This window comes from Medicago sativa, chromosome 8 (genome assembly GCF_051527215.1).
Source record: "Medicago sativa cultivar Bolivia chromosome 8, Bolivia_mono, whole genome shotgun sequence".
NCBI classification, from domain to species: domain Eukaryota; kingdom Viridiplantae; phylum Streptophyta; class Magnoliopsida; order Fabales; family Fabaceae; genus Medicago; species Medicago sativa.
In genome coordinates, this window is record NC_140756.1 from 21,821,843 (window position 1) to 21,843,851 (window position 22,009).

The window sequence follows — 22,009 nt, forward strand, 5'->3', positions numbered from 1 at the left end:
TCTAAACAATAACTTTATTCATAAACCAGAAATGAGCGGGTAAAGCACTATTAACCCATAAAAATATTCATTCAAATGAAGTGGTCCCGATTATTATTACAAGGGTTATAGAAAAGCTCCCATCAATCTTAAACACCACAAATGACTACTAAAGTAAGAAAGAAATGACAAAATGACCTCAGAATGGAGTCCAAATAAAGGTCTTCATTACAAGGTTTTGAATCAAACCTTCCGCAACCAAATTATAAAACACAACAAATGTGAACGAGAACAACAACATCGAAAAATCAAAGTCATTCAGTGAATTGAATCCACACTTTTCTTGATTATTGCAGGACGAAAAGGAAATATTTTTCTTTGAATTGAAGCACTAATAGAATACATCGTTGAGCTGTATCATCGAGAACCAACTTTCTGGCCATATTCAACACAAGAAAAAATCAAGTCAGTTATCTCATACATTGTCAACTCAAATAAACACATTATATCTTCTTAAAAAAAATGAAACACATTAAATGAAGCATCGTTATTAAACTAGATGCTAGTGCAAAAATGCTTTATAAGAGAAGCATTGCATGATCAGTGGAAATGTACCTTCATATTTTGGAGCTTGCTGATCACCGGAGCATTCTCAATTTGCTTATGACTTCTTGGAAGACGAGTGAATTGTGCGAATAGTATAATCATAGAATTTCGGGCCACACGAGTGATGAATGGATACAAGAGGAACATGTTTGATAATCAAGTAGTCTTTTCCTTTGTCTGGATCAATACTTTCAACAAATTCAACTGGCATTTCAGTGAAGTCAATAGCTTTGAGTTTATCCAAGGACTTGATGCCTGAGGGTACCTCCTTCAGCTGGGGGATTTTATCCATAGTAAGATATTCAAGAGAGATCAAAGTTCCTTCGTCTATAACTATAGAATTGACCATATTCAAGCGAGTGAGGTTCAATCTCTTCAATTTTAGAAAGCCTCCAACTTCAAAATGCAAAATTTCACCATCGTAGGCATTGTCCCATAGAGCGAAAAACAACAGATTGGGCAAGTTTTTCAGTGACTGCAGTGGATCATTTTTCAACCTAGATAAAGCCAACTTGATCTCAACAAGATACTCAAGTTTTGGAATCCATTCAGGCAATGTATCTAGTTTAGCTTTCAACTTAAGGCGCTCAAGTTGTTGGGGTGGAGATGAGACTAAATTCAAGTTAATGGTTTCATCCTCATCAATTGTAGTGATATTAAGATCTTCAAGGTGTTTTAATTCTACTACAACAGCACTTATGGCATCCCCATGTTCTCTTCTTACATGCCTTAAACCTAATCTTCTTAACTGACTTAACATTGTCATCTCTTGAATGAGATCTACTCCCCCATGATTTACCTCCACAAAATAAAGTCTTTGTAGGGAAGCCATGTTTTTAATACCTTTTTCCATCTGCACACCAGATGTAAAGCCAAACAGTGAATACTTTTCATCATAGTTACGATTTAAGGCAAAAAGGTGACGTAGCTTTGTGAGCTTGTTTATCTCACTTGGTATCTTACGCACAAGTGTGTATCTTATATCCAATGTCTCTAAGTTTTGTAGTTCACCAACCGATTTGGGAAGAACCTGTATTTTTGTACCCCTTAGGTTTAAGTACCTTAAGTGAAAAAGATTCCCCAAATTTTTAGGAATATGATTCAACGATGTATCTTGAATATTAAGTACCCTCAAAATCCTAGATTTCGAACACAGTTTGCCCACAAAATGCTCCAATGACTCACCTTTATCAAAAACATGAATAGCACGAAAATGTGAAATGTTAGAGCTCTTCAACACATTGTTGGGGCTAGTGGTTATCGATAGGCGCCTTGTTTTTCCAACCGCGAGTGATTCACCATCTTCATCTTCATGCACACAATGACAAAAATTTAAATCCTTCATTTTTCCAATGATCACTTCACGCATTAAATCATGGACTTGACATGTCTCCAAGACTTGAACCTGACTTCTCTGAATATATAAGCCGACGAAGTTAACATCCGCGACTTGAACCAGACTTCTCTGAATCAATTCAGACAAATACTCCTCTGCAACTTGATCTGGAGTTCTTCTCCCATCAGATTTAACAAACCCTTCAGCTATCCATTGTTCCGTTAAGCTCTCTTGATTAATAGCATAGTCCTCTGGGTACAAACCAAAATACAAAATGCATGGTTTCAAGTAGTGAGGCAGGGCATCATAACTAAGCGACAAAATCTTTGTTATACTCGTTAAATGGGTATTACGTCCCAACTCCAGGCTCAGAGTTTGACTAACTTTTTGCCATTCAATCATGGTTTTCGATTTTGTTGAAAGTAAACCACCAATGGCTACAATTGCCAGAGGTAGTTGCTTGAATTTTTGAACAATTTCTTTTGCCACAACCTCAAGCTCCGGTGGACAACGCCCACCAAGCTCAGATCTAAATACTTTCTTGCAGAAGAGTTCCCATGCTTTTATTGGAGTCAAAAGTTGCAAGTTGTGAACATGAACTAGAAAGGATTTCTTGAAAGAATCTGCAACTTGCATCATTCTAGTGGTGATTATGATCCTGCTACCTTGGTTGTTTTTGGGCATGGCAAATTCAACCTGGTCGGAAAAATCTTCTTGCCATACATCATCAAAGAATATAAAATACCTCTTATGTTCAAGGTATTTCCTTACCTCAATAATCAGTGACCTGTCATCCATTTTGCGTAACATCTTTGGAAGTGGGTCTTTAGTTTCCTGACAAAATTGCTCCATCATTTTTATCAGCAATCCTCTCACAGTGTATGATTGAGAAACTACGATGCAGGCTCGACAATCAAACTTTGTTGCTACCTTTTGGCTGTCAAAAACTAGCTTGGCAAGAGTGGTTTTTCCTAGACCTCCCATTCCTACCACTGAAATCACTGTGCGCTCAGCTGCACCCTCCAATAACCAACCATATAGTTCTTCTCTTGGGCCTTCAAATCCTACAATTTCTTTTTCTTCAAGGAAAAGGGAAGACAGTCGAGGATCACGCCATCTTCCATTTTCTGTCTCTCCACTGTTGTTGCTTTTGCTTGAGGATCCTTGTTTGTCTAAAATTTGAAAGTTATACCTCTCGCTTCTTTCCTTGATTCCGCGGATTGACAACTTGATCTCCTGAATCTCTGATGCAATTTTATGACGGGGAATCAAAGTTTTGATTGGGCTTGTAATCTTGTTGAATACAGATCCGCGTCCAGGAGGATTATCCGTATGGATCAGCCGAAGATATTCGTCAATTACATCTTCAATGCGAAATGATACTTCTCTCACATGCTTCACCCAAATTCTTATTCCTTCATTGGTGTCTGCTTCATCTGCTGCCCTTCTATCTGCATCTTTGAGGAAGACTTGAATGCTTTCTAGTTCATCTTTGATGTCTGAAAAATCTTTGTGTACACCTCTTAGAAGATTTGTTTCTTCCTTGAGAAGTTGGAACACTTCTCTCAAGGCTGATGTTACTGCAGTTTCTGCCATTACACTCGCTTTCGCTGCTAAGCTGCTACCTTGCAGTTATGCTGTTTGGATCATCTGAACATAGTCTCCTACATAGTATGGTGTTTGTCCACTTTTTTTCCTTTGTTCTCAGCATTTGATGAAATGTGATTATTTTATTAAGTTGGTGATGGTGTTGTAGGCAGACCATGCTTTTCAACGGAAAATGTATTAAATAATATTGTGAAGCTTTATAATTTTGAATGGCTACATGATTAACTCATAAATAATAAACTAGTGACATGAACTTGTATGCTTTCCCTCAAAAAAAAAAAAAAATGAACTTGTATGCTTATCTCTGACTTTGTTCTGTAGTGATTATTGTTACATGCAGGCGAAATTTAAATAAATAACTAAAATATATTTTATGTTGTTTTCATAATTTGTATTGTTAAGATTTTTTTTTCTTTTCATAGCTGTTTAAGAGATTGAAAGTGTCAAAATTACATAAAATACATCTATTAAACAAATGTCTATTTTTGGCTTTTCTTTTCTACTTTTAACAAATAAACTCATTGATGGTTGCTAAATATAAATTATTAGGGAAGTTTTTTTTTTTTTTGACTAAATAAATTATTAGGGTAGTTAATTACATAATATACCAAATTTTTTGAATAGATAATATTTTTTAAGGTAGGTGGAAAGCTAGCTTCGCCCCTGGGGTAGCTATGTGAGTGGTTATCTGTAGTGAAATAAATAAATTCAAAAAGAAAAAGAAAAAGGAAGATTTCGAATTAAAAAAAGAAATATAAGAGAAGAATCTTTTTTTAGGTTCATTGAATAATTAATGTATATGGACTATAATATGAACTAAATACATCATTTATTCAATGAACTTGAAAAAAAAATCTTTTCTTATATTTAGGAACGGAGGGAGTAATTTATTAAGAGAAATGATTTTTTATTAAGTTGGTGATGGTGTTGTGTTGTAGGCAGACCATGCTTTTCAACGGGAAATATTATTTTTAGGTATAACATTTTTTTTTAAAGTAAATAGTCATTTTCATTTATGAATATATAACAAGTAGTCATAATAATAATTTAATAAATCAAAAATTTAAAATAGTACTTAATTAGTCAAAATAGTTTATGATATTAAAAAATCTTTCAATACTGATAATAACTCTTTTTTTATAAGGAATAATATGATAATAAGAAAGTATTTATAGAGATTAATATGCAATAATTAAGTATATTAAGAGAATAATATTATAGTATTAACGGATCATTTTAATGTCAATTGTGGCTACACGTTACATTTTAAGGGACGAAAATGACAATTTGTCTATTTTTATGTTTTTTATAATAAGAAAGTATTTATAGAGATTAACATGACAATAATTAAGTATATTAAGGGACTAACATTACAGTATTAACGAATCATTTTAATGTCAATGGCTATTTTTATTAATGTAATGCACAATCAAAAACTATTTTAAAATTATGTTACATTGAGTGATTATTGTGATTACTCGTTACATTTTCAGGGACGAAAATGACAATTTATCTATTTTGATGTTTTTATATAATCAGTGGATGTTAGGAAGACGTCTTTGGAGTAAAAATAAAGGGACATAATAACATGTTCCCATATGACATATGTTAAAGATTTCACAAAACTCTAAACGTTAAGAGCATATGTTTAAGATATTATAAATATACCCCTCAGCCTCAAATTATATGTCTCTTTAAAAAAAATTTATCTCAAATTATACAGTACGTCGTTTTACAATACCAACGAAACATTAATGTTACTTTTCCTACTATAAAGCCTTGACTATTTATTACTCTTTCTTCTTTTTATTCCTTAGTTTATCTTTCTCATACAATTTATTAAGAATAATTTTGTAAAACAATTCATAATATCTATTTTCTATACAAAATTAATTATATTTCTTAATACGTGTGAAATGTTCAAAACTTCATATAATTTAAGACAGAAGGAGTATCAATTATTTAGCAAAAAAATATAATTTTTAACTTTTATAAAAATAAATTGACACAATTTCTAATATACCTGTCGTATGGGCATGTTAGCTTTTCTCATGAATAAATTTTATTCGCTTTTGTTCCAGTGAACTTGACCCGGTTGGTAGAGACACCTCATTTTTTCACATTTAAAATGTGTGAGTTATAGTCAACAGGTTACTTGACAAAAAAATTATCAATAGTCTTTGCACTTGACCCACTTTTGGTAGCATCCTCTCCATTTATAATATTTTTTTTTATAAATAAAAGTAGTGCAAAGCACACTACCCCAATATATTAATAAAAGAAGTACAACAGAAGAAAAGGGGGGAAAAAATCCAGCCTAATCAAAAGGAAACAAAACGAAAGTTGGGCATTCCCAACGTATTGAAATTACACCTTTTCTAATAATATCAGGCGCATCTTGCCACCAGACAAAGCTAGAGGTGCTAAGGCCAACATTCGCTAAGGAGTCCGCGCAAGGGTTCCCCTCTCTGTAGATGTGAGACACGATAAATCTCATCCCTTTAAGCATTTCTTGGCAGTTGATCCATTTGTTCCTTAAGGACCAAGGTACTAAAGCCGCATTTTGGAAAGCCATCATAGTGAGCTTAGAGTCCGTTTCCAACCACAAATTACCCCAGCTGTTCCGGTGCGCAATTTCAATAGCAATAAGCGCAACAATAATTTCAGCCACAAAAGCGTTGTCAGTCAAAAGATTTTGAGCAAAACATCCTATTGTGACACCATGACTGTTTTGAAAAATACCACCACAGCCAGCCTTAGGAGGATTCTTGGTCACTGCACCATCAGTGTTCACTTTGAACAAGCTAGAGATAGGAGGGTGCCAAAAAACTTCAATGATCAAGGGAGCTCTCGGAGGGTGAATATTGATTTTCAGAGATTTGAGAATAACAAATTCTGCCATATCAACTGCAGAAGCTTTATTTGTGTGATCACCGGAGAGAGCAACATTAGAAATAATAAGATTAATAGCTGATTTCCAAAATATCTTTCTGTTATAATATCTAGATTGGTTCCTAGAATACCAAATAATGCTTAGAAGATTAATGATGCAAGCAGTGATAGCAACTTTGCATTGGGGGATCCAGTTTCTGTCGCACACTTTCCAAATGTCCTCTAGATCATTAAATTGCAAGTTGATGTTAAGAAGGGAGGCAAACCAAGACCAAAGCTTACAAGCATAGCTGCACTGAAAGAAAAGTTGAGTAGTAGATTCACCAGCTGAAAAACAACTGCAAACCGACGCCAAAGAGCAACCTCTTTCCATAAGCTTGTCATCTGTAGGAACTCTATCATGCATGAATGATCCTCCAAGAGAGGAGAGACTTAGAAGGAGGGATATATGTCAGCATTCCAAACTCTCCTAGCCCAGTGTAATTTCTGCCCAATGGGGGATTTGTGGAGGTAAGCTTCTTTAAGGGTCAGATTACCTGTCTTAGCCTTGGTCCAGACAAGATTATCTTCAAGAGGATCTTTAGGGATGGTTATGTGGCTAAAAAGGTTGAGCAGCTGGGGGAAAACTTGACTAACCGAAGGAGGGATCACCATTGAAAATTGACAATAAAATCACTAACACAAGCAGTCAGTTGAGATGCATTATTAGGGGGTAAAGTGAGAGAGTTTGCTATGGCAGGACCACACCACGAATCGGACCAAAATTGAATTTTATCAACTGGACCTAATAAAATCCATTCAGAGTTATCAAGAATACTTTGATATTCAAATTTCACATAGCTCCATATAGAAGAGAAAATATGATAGTTTATCGGTTTTCCGTTTTTGATAGCTCTCTTTCTAAGCATGATGGCCCGGGTTGATATGAAGTAACCAGTTCCCAACCAAGCTTGAGGTTAGATGCTTCGTTCAAAGAGATGAGACTTCTAAGACCAAGGCCCCCTTCATAGTAAGGTTTGCAAACTTTCATCATTTATAATTTTCATTTGTTTCAGTTGGAGAGATAAAGACACATAAAATTAATAATTAATGATGGTGGGACTCATTCAATGATAAGACCCACTATTTCTTTTTGGGTCATGTTAACTAGTGCCCGGGGGCACTGGTTAAGGAAACTAAAAAATGGAAGTTTTAATATGAAAGTAACACTTTTTATGCTTTTGAAAAGTTGACAGCACAAGTTTCAATGTACATCTTACCACATTTGACTCCTTAACCAGTACCCCGGGAGCACTGGTTAACATTACCCTTTTTTTGTGTGTGTCTCTCTTTCTAAATGACATTCTCCATTTATTTTTAAATGGAGAAAAATAAAATATAATTTAGTTATTTTTTTTTCTTCAGATTTATCCTCCCTCGTTATAAAATGGCCACCTTAGCCGCTGCATAACAATAATCACTACACTACAAAATCAGATATAAACCTTTCTTAAAAAAAAAAAAAATATAAACCTACAAGTTTATATCACCGGTTTATTATTTATCCTCTCCATTTACTAAAATAAATTGATAATGTCATTTGGTAGATAGATACAAAAAGGTATGTAGTGGATCTCACCACTAAGTGGATTCCACTACTATTAATTATTTTTAATTTTTGTGTGCATTTATCTCTCTAAATGGAAAAAATGAAAAGACCGATAAATAAAGAGGATCATGTCTCCTTTTATTGATGGTTATGGAAGTCTACATAACATAAGAAATTTAAAAATAGCCCCGCCAAATAAAATCAATAGAACTGTAACACTTAAAAATAATTTATAGCACATATTTATTCTTGTTTATAATATGAAATTATGTATTAACAGACAATAAACCAAACAACTTTTTGCATAACACTAGTATTTTTTTTCAAAGACATATTTTCTTTAATTAAATTTAATATAGCAGACAATAAACATATGATTTTTTTTTTTTGTCAAATAATCTTGTACTACAGTTAAAATTCATATTTAAGCAGATGTATAAGTAAGAAATTTAGGGATCAAACTTCGACCGTTATATACAACAATGTCTATGACAACCGAACTATACTCACAATAAATGTATTATTACATATGGTATTTTTTTATATCACATATTTATTCTCTTTTAGATTTAGAGGTCAATGAGTTGGATCCAAATATGTTCTTTGATAGAACATTATGGCGTCATTTGATCCATGTAGCCGACCCCACTTAGTGGGATAAGGCTTGGTTGTTGTTGTTGTTTGTATATTTATTCTCTTTTAATTATCTGCTAACTAATTACATTTACCAATTTTCAAGAACCCTTTAAATTAGGGGCCACAAAGCCAGAGAGGAGGAACTATTTTTTGACTCAAGATTGAGGTTTAGAGTCTCTCTAGTTTTATCTGTTTATAGAATTACCCAAACAAAATCATGTTAAAATATCTTAAATTATCAAATTCAATAATGGATGGTTCTTTTCATAAAAAATAAATAAATATGTATAACCACAAAAAAATAAAAAATAAATATGTATAATAAATTTGGACTCTGCCACAATGACAAAATACAAACTCAAAAACAATCTTTTATGACATGTCAATTATGAAATCAAGCTAGAACTACTTACATTATTTCTTTTACCAAAAATAGAAAATGACAAAAAAGAAAACAGATGTAAAATTAGTTATTTTTGTTGCATACATCCAAAAATATCCTCTCATTGGAATGGTCAAACAACAAACCTGTTTTCATTCCAATCCAATAGATTATATCCACAAATCACAACAAAAAATTTCCATTTTTGCTTAACATAATTTTTGGGTCTCCACTCACTTCTCTCAACCATTTACTTAATGGTAATTAATCCATTATGTATTGATATAATTAAGTTACTTTTTGCTTAGACAAATACAAGACTTTGTTTCAAATCCCCATTTGTCTGAGGTTTGCACTCTCATCGAATTTCTTATCTTTGATCCTCAGACATTCAAAGACAAATAAATTACAAAAACAACACAAACACAAGAAGACAAAGATACCTTGTGAGTAATATTAAATAAGGGGAAGAAAACATGTCTTTCACTGGAACTCTTGATAAATGCAAGGCTTGTGACAAGACTGTTTATGTTGTTGATTTGTTAACTCTTGAAAATATTCCATACCATAAAAGCTGCTTCAAATGTAGTCATTGCAAGGGAAATCTTACGGTATTTTTATTATTATTTTTTCTTGTTTTTTATCTTGTCCTTAAATTCTTCATATGCTCCTTTTAATTATTTATATACATAATGAAATGAAACAAATTATTTTGTGACAAGCATATGCTTATTTGAAGCATTTTAGGTGCAATTTCTTTTATTTGATATGATTTTATGAATAATTATTACCTAAATTTTAAAACAAGCTGTATTTTTTAAAGCTTCAATTTATTTTTGGTTACATTTTAAAGCTTCCTAAATGAGATACCAATGACATTATTGAATATTGGTCCAGATGAGTACATACTCCTCCATGGATGGAATTCTCTATTGCAAAACACATTTTGAACAGCTTTTCAAGGAATCTGGCAATTTTAGCAAGAACTTTGGTATGACCAAATCCTTCATTTTTTATTTTAATTTTAATTTTTTGTCTTTTATTATTCAATCTCAAAATACCAATTGATACACATATAATTTTTTGTTCATTTTGGCTAACATGTTATGTTAAATATTGCAGCAAAGTCTTCTGACAAAGCAAATGAGCTGGTATGTTCCATATCTGATCTTTATCTTTTAGCAATTTGAGTTTTCCATTACTTGAATTTTTATTTTATACACTACAAGAAAAAAGTTGAATTAGCCATATGGAAATTAGGGACCAAAAAGATATGAAATTTGTCTCTAATATCGCCATAAATTATTAGAGATAAATTTCATCAAATAATTATTATTTTGATAAGCATCAATTTTTTTTTTTTTTCTAGTAGTGATATAAATGCACATATATGTACGCATCTATGTATGTATACACAATATCAATTTATATGTATTTTAGTGCTCTTTCTGATATATCAAATGTATTGATCTTTTACAGAATAGGACACCAAGTAGACTATCTTCCATGTTCAGTGGTACCCTGGACAAATGTGCGACTTGCTCTAAAACCGTCTATCCACTGGAAAAGGTTTGTCGCGATTCTTGATTTTGAGGAAAATTGCTGTTTTTGTTGTGATCCTTGATTTTGTGGAAAATTGTTTCTTTTAAAAATTTGGTTGTTACCTGATTTCATATAACTTGGACCAAGAATTTGATTTAAAAAAGCAATCATACGTTTCGTTGGATATGGTTCATAGTTTATCGATAAATGTAGTATTTAAACACAAGCTGTAATATGGAATTCATAAATGAAGGTGCATTCGGCCAAACTCCGTGACCAAAAGTCGTAACACATTTTTTTGGTTTTATTAAACAGGTGACACTGGAAGGAGAAATCTACCACAAGACATGCTTTAGGTGTGCTCATGCAGGGTGCCCTCTCACACATTCAAGCTATGCTGCTCTTGATGGTGTCCTATACTGCAGGGTTCATTTTGCACAACTTTTCATGGAGAAAGGTAACTACAGTCATGTACTCAAATCTGCACACAAGAGGAATGGTTCTTCTTCTGAATCAGTTGAAGTTGTTGAAGAGCCTTCACAATCAGCAGAAGCACCTGAAGATCATCCAGAAGAAACCTCTTGAATGAAACAGTAACAAAATATATGAAAAATTCCTTCCTCCCTTTGTTTTGGAGCAAGGGTTTTTTTAGTTGAATTTTACTGTCCAAAATATTTGTTCAAAAGTTATTTTTTGGGTTTAATTTGTAAGCTATATAACATGAGAGGTTTGTTTATTTGTTCAAAATTTCAAACCAAATATTTGAGCAATACAATATATTCTTTCATTCAAGTTTTGATTTTAACTTGTGTTACACTTGCCCTGGAAGTGCCCATTTTGCACTAATTAGTTCATGGATTATTTATTACTTTATGTTTATTGTTGGATCAAATGAGTTTCCTTTCTCAATTCTTACGATCATCAAACACATTCTTGCTGTGGCAAAATCAATTATTGTCAAACTCTAATTTCAATGAAAAACAGTAAAATTTAATGTACATTCTTCGTTTATTTTTAAAACAAAATTATCTTTTCTAAGGTCTAAAATAAACTTAAACGGGTCAAAACTAAAAATAATTAAAAACATACAAAAAATAGTGAAAAACTCCAAGAATGTGATCAATAACTCCAAATGTTTAATTGCTAAAAAGAAAAAAAATACTCCAAATGTAACACTCATACTAAATTTATCTAGAATATTTAGCATGCGCTATCTGATAAAAATTACCAACTGCCAAATACATATATCTGATAAGTATTTGAATACATAAAATATCTTCATCTAGTACGAAACACGCTCTTGACGATAATCCATTCAACTGCATAACTGCTGCCTCCCCTTGATACGAGCAACCTGCTAATCAATAAAAATAAAGGGATTGGGGTGAGACAGGATGTCTCAGTGAGTTCCACCTATCCTAGGCTGTAGGCAATCTCAGGGAACCTATGATTGCCATCAGTCTTTACTTATACTTGATTTCAGGATTCACTATTCTGTTTTGCATATCTTAGCGATCGGGGAAAAATCTAGGATCGCTAACTGTATACTATCAAGTCTATCATACTGCCAAATCATATTTCAAATTATGTTAGAAGGTTAGCGTTGAACAAAAAATATTATCTGGGTTGATTTTACGGAATGGACCCGAGTGGAGTAACCCCGAATACATTCCCATACATAACCGGTGAAATTCCTATCTGAGGCTAACACCAGACTACTCTTGTCGTCACGTAGATTTCTCTAGGAAATCCCATCCAGCGTATCCTAGAGCCTCGAAGGACGCGACTTACTTATGCATAATTGAAACATTCGGGATTTGCCTTTTAACTGGGGTTTTTTTTTTTGGTGGTGGCCGGGATTTGAACCCCGGACCTTGCATATTTTATGCATTGTCCATACCAACTGAGTTAAGCTCACGAGGACTTTAACTGGGGTTCTAATGTTACCTAGGTTTTCCCCACTCCGTTCCAATGAAACATTCGGGATTTGCCTTTAATGTTACCCAGGTTTGCCCCGCTTCGTTTCATACGCTTTAACTGATAAGTATTTACTGTATGCATATCTAATGCAACGTAACACCCATACTAGACGTATCTAGAAAGTCTAGCAAGTACGTTAATTCAGTACTGGATACATTAAAAATTTACAACAATAAAACTTCGAATGAATATAAAAGACAACAAGGGCGTTCGTACAATGATAATACAACTTAACTTTCTAAGCATAATAGAAGCATCCTTTAACATCCACACCATCCAGATGCAAGTACGAACGAACACTTGTCGCATCATCCATTCGGCTACTATCTTGCTAATCCACCTGATATCTGAAACAAAAAAGGATTGGGATGAGACATAATGTCTCAGTGAGTTCCACCTAATCCTAGGCTATAGGCAACCTCAAGGGAACCTACGGTCACCACGTGTCTACTTTACAACCTGACAGTTGATTATACGTGTGTGGGGACTTGCATGCTTAGACGGTTGTGCATACTAAGACCGTCTTAACTTCATCTTACTTGTTGTAGGCTTACTATAATCTTATGTGTCATGGCGGTCAAGGGAACCTAAGACCACTACGCCAAGATACGGTATACGCATCGAGGTCTTCATGTAATCATGTTCATGACACAATCCTAGGCCGGACGATTAGGGAAACCTAAGATCGTCTTCGGCATCACATTCTTTACTTGTCCTAGTCATGTCTTGTACTTAGCATATCATACATGGTTTCATTCGTAATCATAATCATATCATATCATAATCGCATCTAAGTTCATTAATCATTATGTTAGCGTTGGACAAACATCATTATCTTGATTCATTTTTACGGAGAGTCCCGGGTGGAGTAACCCCGAGTACAATCCCATACATGACCGATGTACGTACATCGGACTCCCTCGGTGTCGTGCGGGTCCCTTGCGGCTTAAACCGTTCCCCTTAGGTCGAGAACCTCCCGTATCCCCCTGACGTGGATAACAAGAGACACGAGCACCGCCATGCGGTTATTACATAGTCTTGCGGTTTCGGTGACATGCGGGTCCCTTACAGCTTGAATCGTTCTCATATTGAGAACCCCTTGTATCCCCCTGATGTGGATAGCAAGAGACATGCCACCTACTTATACATATCATGATATTGTCGTCAATTTAGGTTAAACCTATTCATACATACATGTTTACCTCGGATCCTAGATCGATCCGATTAACGGCAAATGTTCTTACTTGTCATTCATATCATGGTGGAGAAATATCTATCCTATCCACGAATTAATGCTTGCTATATCAATCATAAACATGTGCGAAGATAACATACTTCGCTCCTAATCACCCTAGTGATTCTTGCTATTATTCTAGTTCTCGACTACTATGTCGAGGCTCTAGTTTCCCTTTACTTAAGAAGTATCATGCTACCCGATTCTTATCGTATCATCTCTCGTGTACCATGCTTGAATACACTTGTCAAACACTTGCTTCATTTCTAAGGGAGTTTTCTTTCAAAGATTAACATTTAGGATCTTGGTTTGAGGGGTTCACTTTTGTAAAAAGATACTACAGAGAAAACCGCCTCGCGAAACGCCAAGCCTGCCAAAAGCAAGCAAAACAGTGAGTTTCCTCATTGTCTTACTCGCCATGTCGAGTAGATATCTGGGGAGGCGAGCAGCAGCTCGCAGCTGCGAGTTGGGGGCGAGCAGGACCCCTTGACGGCCCTCTAACTCGCCGTGGCGAGTAATAGCTCGCCGTGGCAAGTTGTGACAGTCCAGCAACCTCAAAATTGATATTTTTGAGTTAAAAACCTCAATCCAAGCATCTCCAAATGTTATATGACCCTTAGAACCATTAGGAACCTTTAAAACATAAATTAAGCAAGTGTTTCATAAATCAAGCAAGCATGTCATACAATTGGGGTAATAATTTCTATGTATAAACAATAATTAACTACATGTTTTCTTGCAAGCATAATCACATAATTCCGAGGGTGGGAACTATCTAAGGAACTCACCTTGCAAGTTCTTAAAGCAATTCCAAGCCTCAAGCTCAAGCAAGCATCATCTTCCCCTTTACAACCAATCCCTAGTTTGCTTCCTTGATCCCAAAGTTCCAAGAATCACAATCCTCACTTTAGTTCTTCAACCCAACCTCTATTCATCTTCTTTGATCATGGAGGAACCACTTCTTGCACCACTTCATGCTTCATCTCCCTTATATCCAAAACCTTAACTTAATGGAGGGAAGGAAAAGTTGAGAATCAAACAAAACTAAGCTTCCTTAAGCTTATGAAACCATAAAGAACATAGTCTAGAAACTTACCAAGAAAAGATGAAGTTTTAGGAAGGATTGGTGAAGAAGAAGAGAAAGACAACTCAAATCAAGCTTCATATGATTATGGTGCCTTGAAAGATCATAAGGTAAGCCTTGCCATGTATGGAAGAAGTTGGAAAGAATAGAGGAAGAGAAAGAGAGAAAGAAGGCGTGGGAGTAGAGAGAGGAGGGAGAGCTTCTTACCAACTCAAACCCTAGAGAGAGAAAGGGAAAAGATTGTGAAGATATTTAGCCCCAAAATCAATTAAATACTCCCTTAACATGAAATTACCAAAATACCCTTTGCCTTAAGCGTGTTAAATATGACTCTGAGACTTAGCTTGTATTTGACTATCATCACTTAATAATAATCTCCATAAATTTACTTTCCTTTATATTAATCTTATGGCCCGATCGATGGTAATATTCCGACACTGACAGGCGGGATATTACATTCTACCCCCCTTAAAAAAATTTCGTCCTCGAAATTTAGAGGTCACTTAACATGTAACGAGTTCAAAACATAACATCCTGAAATAATCCTTGCATCGTCGGAATCATTCTTCTCCTAGTCTTAACTTAACCTAAATAAAACATCATGTTCAAACTTATACTTATGGCATATTGGTCCAGATATCTCGGATCCACATCTTACCTGCTTATGGTAAATCGTTCATATAGGTAACTTATCATTATCTGGAACACTCAGGTTTTTGCCTTTCAACTGAAGTCTCATTAGAATTCAGGTTTGTCCTGCAGTGCTCAATTGCACCATAAACAACTTATTGTGTAAATACTTAGCTCATACATAATCTTTCTTATGTAACTTGAGACACCTGTCTCTTACTTACATTACTTACTAGATGATTCCACGAATCTCCTTTCAGAGTCTTAGGAAAATCTTCCAATCTCAATATGATCTCATTGCACCCGAATCCATCGGTAATTCATATAACTTGGTATGGATAAGCGACTCTAAATTATGCCATAATACTTTACATTCAATAGCCGGTCTCACAGTTCACATACTCTTAAACTTTCCGACTATAACCATTCACACTTGAATATCCTTAACATATACTTGTACGTCTCAGATGTCCTTTTAGAAAACATTGTTATCCATGTCATCAAACTTTACTTTCTATTTTGCATTACATACTTCCAAATGCCACATACTGTTAGATAATAACGATACTTGTTATATCTTTTTACCATAAGAAATTTTATAAACATTGGTATAAGGATCCTTGGAATGAATATATGTATTTCCTTTTTAAAGAAAACATTTTTGAACCCAAACCGACAACGGTGTCGCAGAACCGCAGGACGAGTTTCTATGTTCTGAAAAAGGTTGAATCTCGTCCAAGCTCGCCACTGACGAGTTGGTCTGGAAGTCCGCACGTCTTAAGTGAACTTACTTATGGCGTGTGTCATCGGTTTCAGAAAATGAAAATATCATGTTTTTAAAATAATTCATTTCCAAGTCCCTTAATACCCATTTTCACTTTAAGAGTTGGAAAAAAAATCCTGGTTTGGCACCATTCAAGCAAGTATCGTCATCATTTAACAATCATGACATCGGAGAGTATGAATCTCATCATACATAACTTATGAATCGTAATTCCTTGAATGATAAAATTCTTAGACTTTGAAAGTGAATTCTTTTCAATTCGATTAACCATTCTTGCACGAGCTTGATATCACCAATAAACAACCTGATTACTTCATTATAGTAACTTCAACCTCTCATATTTTAATTAGGTGAACACATCCATATATCTTTACCTTATCCATCTTTGTCTGCAAAAGTCTCGTTACTTAATCAACGTTCCGAGTACTGTTCACCCGTCTCATAATGCTTCTCATTAAGCTTCTTCACTATTAACACTTATCCGGTTCACTTCCGTTGCGCCACTCTAATTTCCACCCGTTTGGTTTTAACCAATACTCCATTCCATTGATACGAGTGAAATTTCTCATTCCTTTTCTTATACTTTGTCATCTTCTTGAACTTTTCTCAAAACCATTCATGTGGCATCCCATGCCGTAACTTGCTCTTCATAAGGCCTAATTAGATAAAATCTCATGATAGACCTACCGTATTCTGATATTACCTTCCTGTGGTTGAACTTTACATACTTACTAGTAGTCTTACCTTCTGTCATATCATTACCATACTTAAATTTATTCCTGAACAAATCTCCAATTCCCATAGCATGCTCATAATGCACATCATGCATGCCTCTCTTGAAAATCTTACTTTGCATCTTCGTTTCTCGCATGCTATGCTTTGCTTAATCTTACTAATGCTTGCTCGTTAATTTTTCTTCCTAAAGAAAACTTCATAATTTTGCACACGGATCATTGGTGTTGATGTTTCTTTATTATATTTATAAAATATTGAATTTTGGGTCTCGGTCGTTACCATAAAATCCTTGGAACGAGTTGATAACACAACAGTGTCATCAAATCGTGCTCCAAGTGTTCAAATTGTTTTACATGTGTGGTAATCGACCGGTACCTACAGAATTCCATTTAAAATTTATGAACACCAATTCCAATCATCTATATGCGTGTATCTTTTCTAAAATGTTATAAACTTTGAAAAAAATCAAATTCATCATGGTAACGAGCCTTAGTAAATTAATTAAGCAAATCATAGATTTCGAGGGGTAATTAATACTCTACAAAACCTGAGAATCTTGCGATCTAACATAACTCCTCACGACCTTAACTTCTTACTTCATGTCTTCATGTCCATAATGTCCGTTCCATATACCGGGTCCTCTAAGCTCTTGGTCTAAACTCCTTTAAACTCTTGACGCATTAATTTCCGAAGTCACCTTAAACTGAATCGATTCCGTTAATAGTTGTCCATGCCTTTTTCCTTTGAAAACTTTAGGATGTAATGTGCATTCATTACTTGATGTTATAAAAAGTGTTATTGCAAAAAGGTTGTGAAGACAACTCTCCAATAGTCACTGCGGACCGTAGAGACGAACTGACAGTTTTCGAAAAACTGAAAATTTCGCCCCATTTTCGCTATTGGCGAGTTTCTCCATCTCAGTTCTCAAAAATAAATATATTTTTGTACAAAATCTTATTTCTCAAGCAATCCAATGCACATTATCCATTCTTAACATCATTAAAACATTCATATCATATGCACGACAAGCATCAACATCATTCGTTTCAATTCTCGGCACATCAGAAATTATTGCCTTAATCCTGATACCATAAAATATCCACATATAAACTTAACTTAATCTACTGCGAACAGTTTGACTTGTTTCTTTGTCGACTCGCTCCACATTCCCACTTTAAAGCCTTATACTGTCTGGGCATTCAAAACTTTGGCTTCAATCACATACCTTCATCCCTGAGAACTTCCAAATTTCATCAACATATGTCGACTTCTTCTTATCTTGTAACCTCATACTTACATTCCAGAAATATTTATTTCCTTTCCATAACACATTCTTGCTCCAACAACGACTCTTACCGAAGCTCCCGGTCACTCTTAAACATTTCCAAATTATTCACTTACGGATATACAAAATATCTTTAACAACTTCCCCAACGTTGTCGGACCAATCCATCTTAACTTTACCTTGCACTCTCGGAGAAATCCACTTAAACTAATAAGCTCACCGGCCACCATTTGGCACGATTAGGCTCTTAATATTATTACTCCGAGTTTCCACATTCTCAAATCATCTTCATCACATACTTCGTTCCTCCTGGTCCTATTCAGCTCTCAGGCATCCGTTCTAACCGTCGAGTGTTAAATTGAGTTGATCAGGCTCAACTAACATCAACAATTAAAACATTTACCTGGAACCCAATGGTCCCACTTCCTTAGTTGTAACTTAATGACCCAAGGCACGGTCTGAATCGACCTGCTCTGATACCAAATGTAACACCCATACTAGACGTATCTAGAAAGTCTAGCAAGTGCGTTAATTCAGTACTGGATACATTAAAAATTTACAACAATAAAACTTCGAATGAATATAAAAGACAACAAGGGCGTTCGTACAATGATAATACAACTTAACTGTCTAAGCATAATAGAAGCATCCTTTAACATCCACACCATCCAGCTGCAAGTACGAACGAACACTTGTCGCATCATCCATTCGGCTACTAGCTTGCTAATCCACCTGATATCTGAAACAAAAAAGGATTGGGATGAGACATAATGTCTCAGTGAGTTCCACCTAATCCTAGGCTATAGGCAACCTCAAGGGAACCTACGGTCACCACGTGTCTACTTTACAACCTGACGGTTGATTATACGTGTGTGGGGACTTGCATGCTTAGACGGTTGTGCATACTAAGACCGTCTTAACTTCATCTTACTTGTTGTAGGCTTACTATAATCTTATGTGTCATGGCGGTCAAGGGAACCTAAGACCACTACGCCAAGATACGGTATACGCATCGAGGTCTTCATGTAATCATGTTCATGACACAATCCTAGGCCGGACGATTAGGGAAACCTAAGATTGTCTTTGGCATCACATTCTTTACTTGTCCTAGTCATGTCTTGTACTTAGCATATCATACATAGTTTCATTCGTAATCATAATCATATCATATCATAATCGCATCTAAGTTCATTAATCATTATGTTAGCGTTGAACAAACATCATTATCTTGATTCATTTTTACGGAGAGTCCCGGGTGGAGTAACCCCGAGTACAATCCCATACATGACCGATGTACGTACATCGGACTCCCTCGGTGTCGTGCGGGTCCCTTGCAGCTTAAACCGTTCCCCTTAGGTCGAGAACCTCCCGTATCCCGCTGACATGGATAACAAGAGACACGAGCACCGCCATGCGGTTATTACATAGTCTTGCGGTTTCGGTGATAGCGGGTCCCTTACGGCTTGAATCGTTCTCATATTGAGAACCCCTTGTATCCCCCTGATGTGGATAGCAAGAGACATGCCACCTACTTATACATATCATGATATTGTCATCAATTTAGGTTAAACCTATTCATACATACATGTTTACCTCGGATCCTAGATCGATCCGATTAACGGTAAATGTTCTTACTTGTCATTCATATCATGGTGGAGAAATATCTATCCTATCCACGAATTAATGCTTGCTATATCAATCATAAACATGTGCGAAGATAACATACTTCGCTCCTAATCACCCTAGTGATTCTTGCTATTATTCTAGTTCTCGACTACTATGTCGAGGCTCTAGTTTCCCTTGACTTAAGAAGTATCATGCTACCCAATTCTTATCGTATCATCTCTCGTGTACCATGCTTGAATACACTTGTCAAACACTTGCTTCATTTCTAAGGGAGTTTTCTTTCAAAGATTAACATTTAGGATCTTGGTTTGAGGGGTTCACTTTTGTAAAAAGACACTACGGAGAAAACCGCCTCGCGAAACACCAAGCCTGCCAAAAGCAAGCAAAACAGTGAGTTTCCTAACTGTCTTACTCGCCATGGCGAGTAGATTTGCTGGGGAGGCGAGCAGCAGCTCGCAGCTGCGAGTTGGGGGCGAACAGGACCCCCTGACGGCCCTCTAACTCGCCGTGGCGAGTAATAGCTCGCCGTGGCGAGTTGTGACAGTCCAGCAACCTCAAAATTGATATTTTTGAGTTAAAAACCTCAATCCAAGCATCTCCAAATGTTATATGACCCTTAGAACCATTAGGAACCTTTAAAACATAAATTAAGCAAGTGTTTCACAAATCAAGCAAGCATGTCATACAATTGGGGTAATAATTTCTATGTATAAACAATAATTAACTACATGTTTTCTTGCAAGCATAATCTCATAATTCCAAGGGTGGGAACTATCTAAGGAACTCACCTTGCAAGTTCTTAAAGCAATTCCAAGCCTCAAGCTCAAGCAAGCATCATCTTCCCCTTTACAACCAATCCATAGTTTGCTTCCTTGATCCCAAAGTTCCAAGAATCACAATCCTCACTTTAGTTCTTCAACCCAACCTCTATTCATCTTCTTTGATCATGGAGGAACCACTTCTTGCACCACTTCATGCTTCATCTCCCTTATAACCAAAACCTTAACTTAATGGAGGGAAGGAAAAGTTGAGAATCAAACAAAACTAAGCTTCCTTAAGCTTATGAAACCATAAAGAACATAGTCTAGAAACTTACCAAGAAAAGATGAAGTTTTAGGAAGGATTGGTGAAGAAGAAGAGAAAGACAACTCAAATCAAGCTTCGTATGATTATGGTGCCTTGAAAGATCATAAGGTAAGCCTTGCCATGTATGGAAGAAGTTGGAAAGAATAGAGGAAGAGAAAGAGAGAAAGAAGGCGTGGGAGTAGAGAGAGGAGGGAGAGCTTCTTACCAACTCAAACTCTAGAGAGAGAAAGGGAAAAGATTGTGAAGATATTTAGCCCCAAAATTAATTAAATACTCCCTTAACATGAAATTACCAAAATACCCTTTGCCTTAAGCGTGTTAAATACGACTCTGAGACTTAGCTTGTATTTGACTGTCATCACTTAATAATAATCTCCATAAATTTACTTTCCTTTATATTAATCTTATGGCCCGATCGACGGTAATATTCCGACACTGACAGGCGGGATATTACATGCAATGTCTATACTATTTTCTATAACATATGTATCATAATTCTATGCATATATATGATATGCTCTGACTATTCTGATTGTTCTAGATTCGATTATCTAAATCGAAGTTTCATAGTTAAAGTCCCTGTTTCATATAGTTAATAACTACCCATACGATAATAATTAAGCAAGATTTGTACGCTCTCATGATATATCAAGTGTCAATCATGTTCTTAGCTCGGGTTACCTTTAACGGACTCAATTGGTGTTGGTACTAAGTTTGGTGAAGGTTTGGAATGAATTAAGAAGCAAATTCTGCAATCAGACAACATTTTCTTTGATTTTTAAGAGATGGTAATCGATTACCATAGGGGGGTAATCGATTAGCAGATAACATGACATTGCAGAATTTACTATCGGTAATCGATTACCAGGAACACATAATCGATTACCTCTGCTCAATTTTCAATTTTTAGCGTTCAAAATAAGCACTTTCCTTCCCAAACTTAACCAACGACTAGCCAACACAATTAAGTCAAAATCCAACATTTCTAAGCAAGTA

General features: G+C 35.3%; 3 protein-coding genes across 3 annotated transcripts; 1 reads left to right on the forward strand and 2 right to left on the reverse strand.

Moving 5' to 3' along the window:
- Window positions 1-32: 32 nt before the first annotated feature.
- Window positions 33-3,644, reverse strand: LOC146897814 (disease resistance protein RPM1-like). The gene is made up of 2 exons (XM_085735481.1): window positions 595-3,644; window positions 33-414 (listed from the first exon to the last, which is right to left on the reverse strand). Exon 1 carries the CDS (start codon window positions 3,515-3,517, stop codon window positions 641-643), a length of 2,877 nt encoding a protein of 958 aa, XP_085591607.1. The 5' UTR covers window positions 3,518-3,644; the 3' UTR covers window positions 33-414; window positions 595-640.
- A 2,202-nt stretch (window positions 3,645-5,846) lies between these two features.
- On the reverse strand, window positions 5,847-6,827 carry LOC146897815 (uncharacterized). Its single transcript, XM_085736470.1, has one exon. It carries the CDS (start codon window positions 6,825-6,827, stop codon window positions 5,847-5,849), a length of 981 nt encoding a protein of 326 aa, XP_085592596.1.
- Window positions 6,828-9,332: 2,505 nt separating this feature from the next.
- Window positions 9,333-11,361, forward strand: LOC146897816 (LIM domain-containing protein PLIM2c-like). Its single transcript, XM_085732971.1, has 5 exons — window positions 9,333-9,638; window positions 9,925-10,018; window positions 10,150-10,178; window positions 10,507-10,596; window positions 10,885-11,361. The coding sequence occupies exons 1-5, from the start codon at window positions 9,504-9,506 to the stop codon at window positions 11,152-11,154; spliced, it is 618 nt and encodes a 205-aa protein (XP_085589097.1). The 5' UTR covers window positions 9,333-9,503; the 3' UTR covers window positions 11,155-11,361.
- The last annotated feature ends 10,648 nt before the right edge of the window (window positions 11,362-22,009 follow it).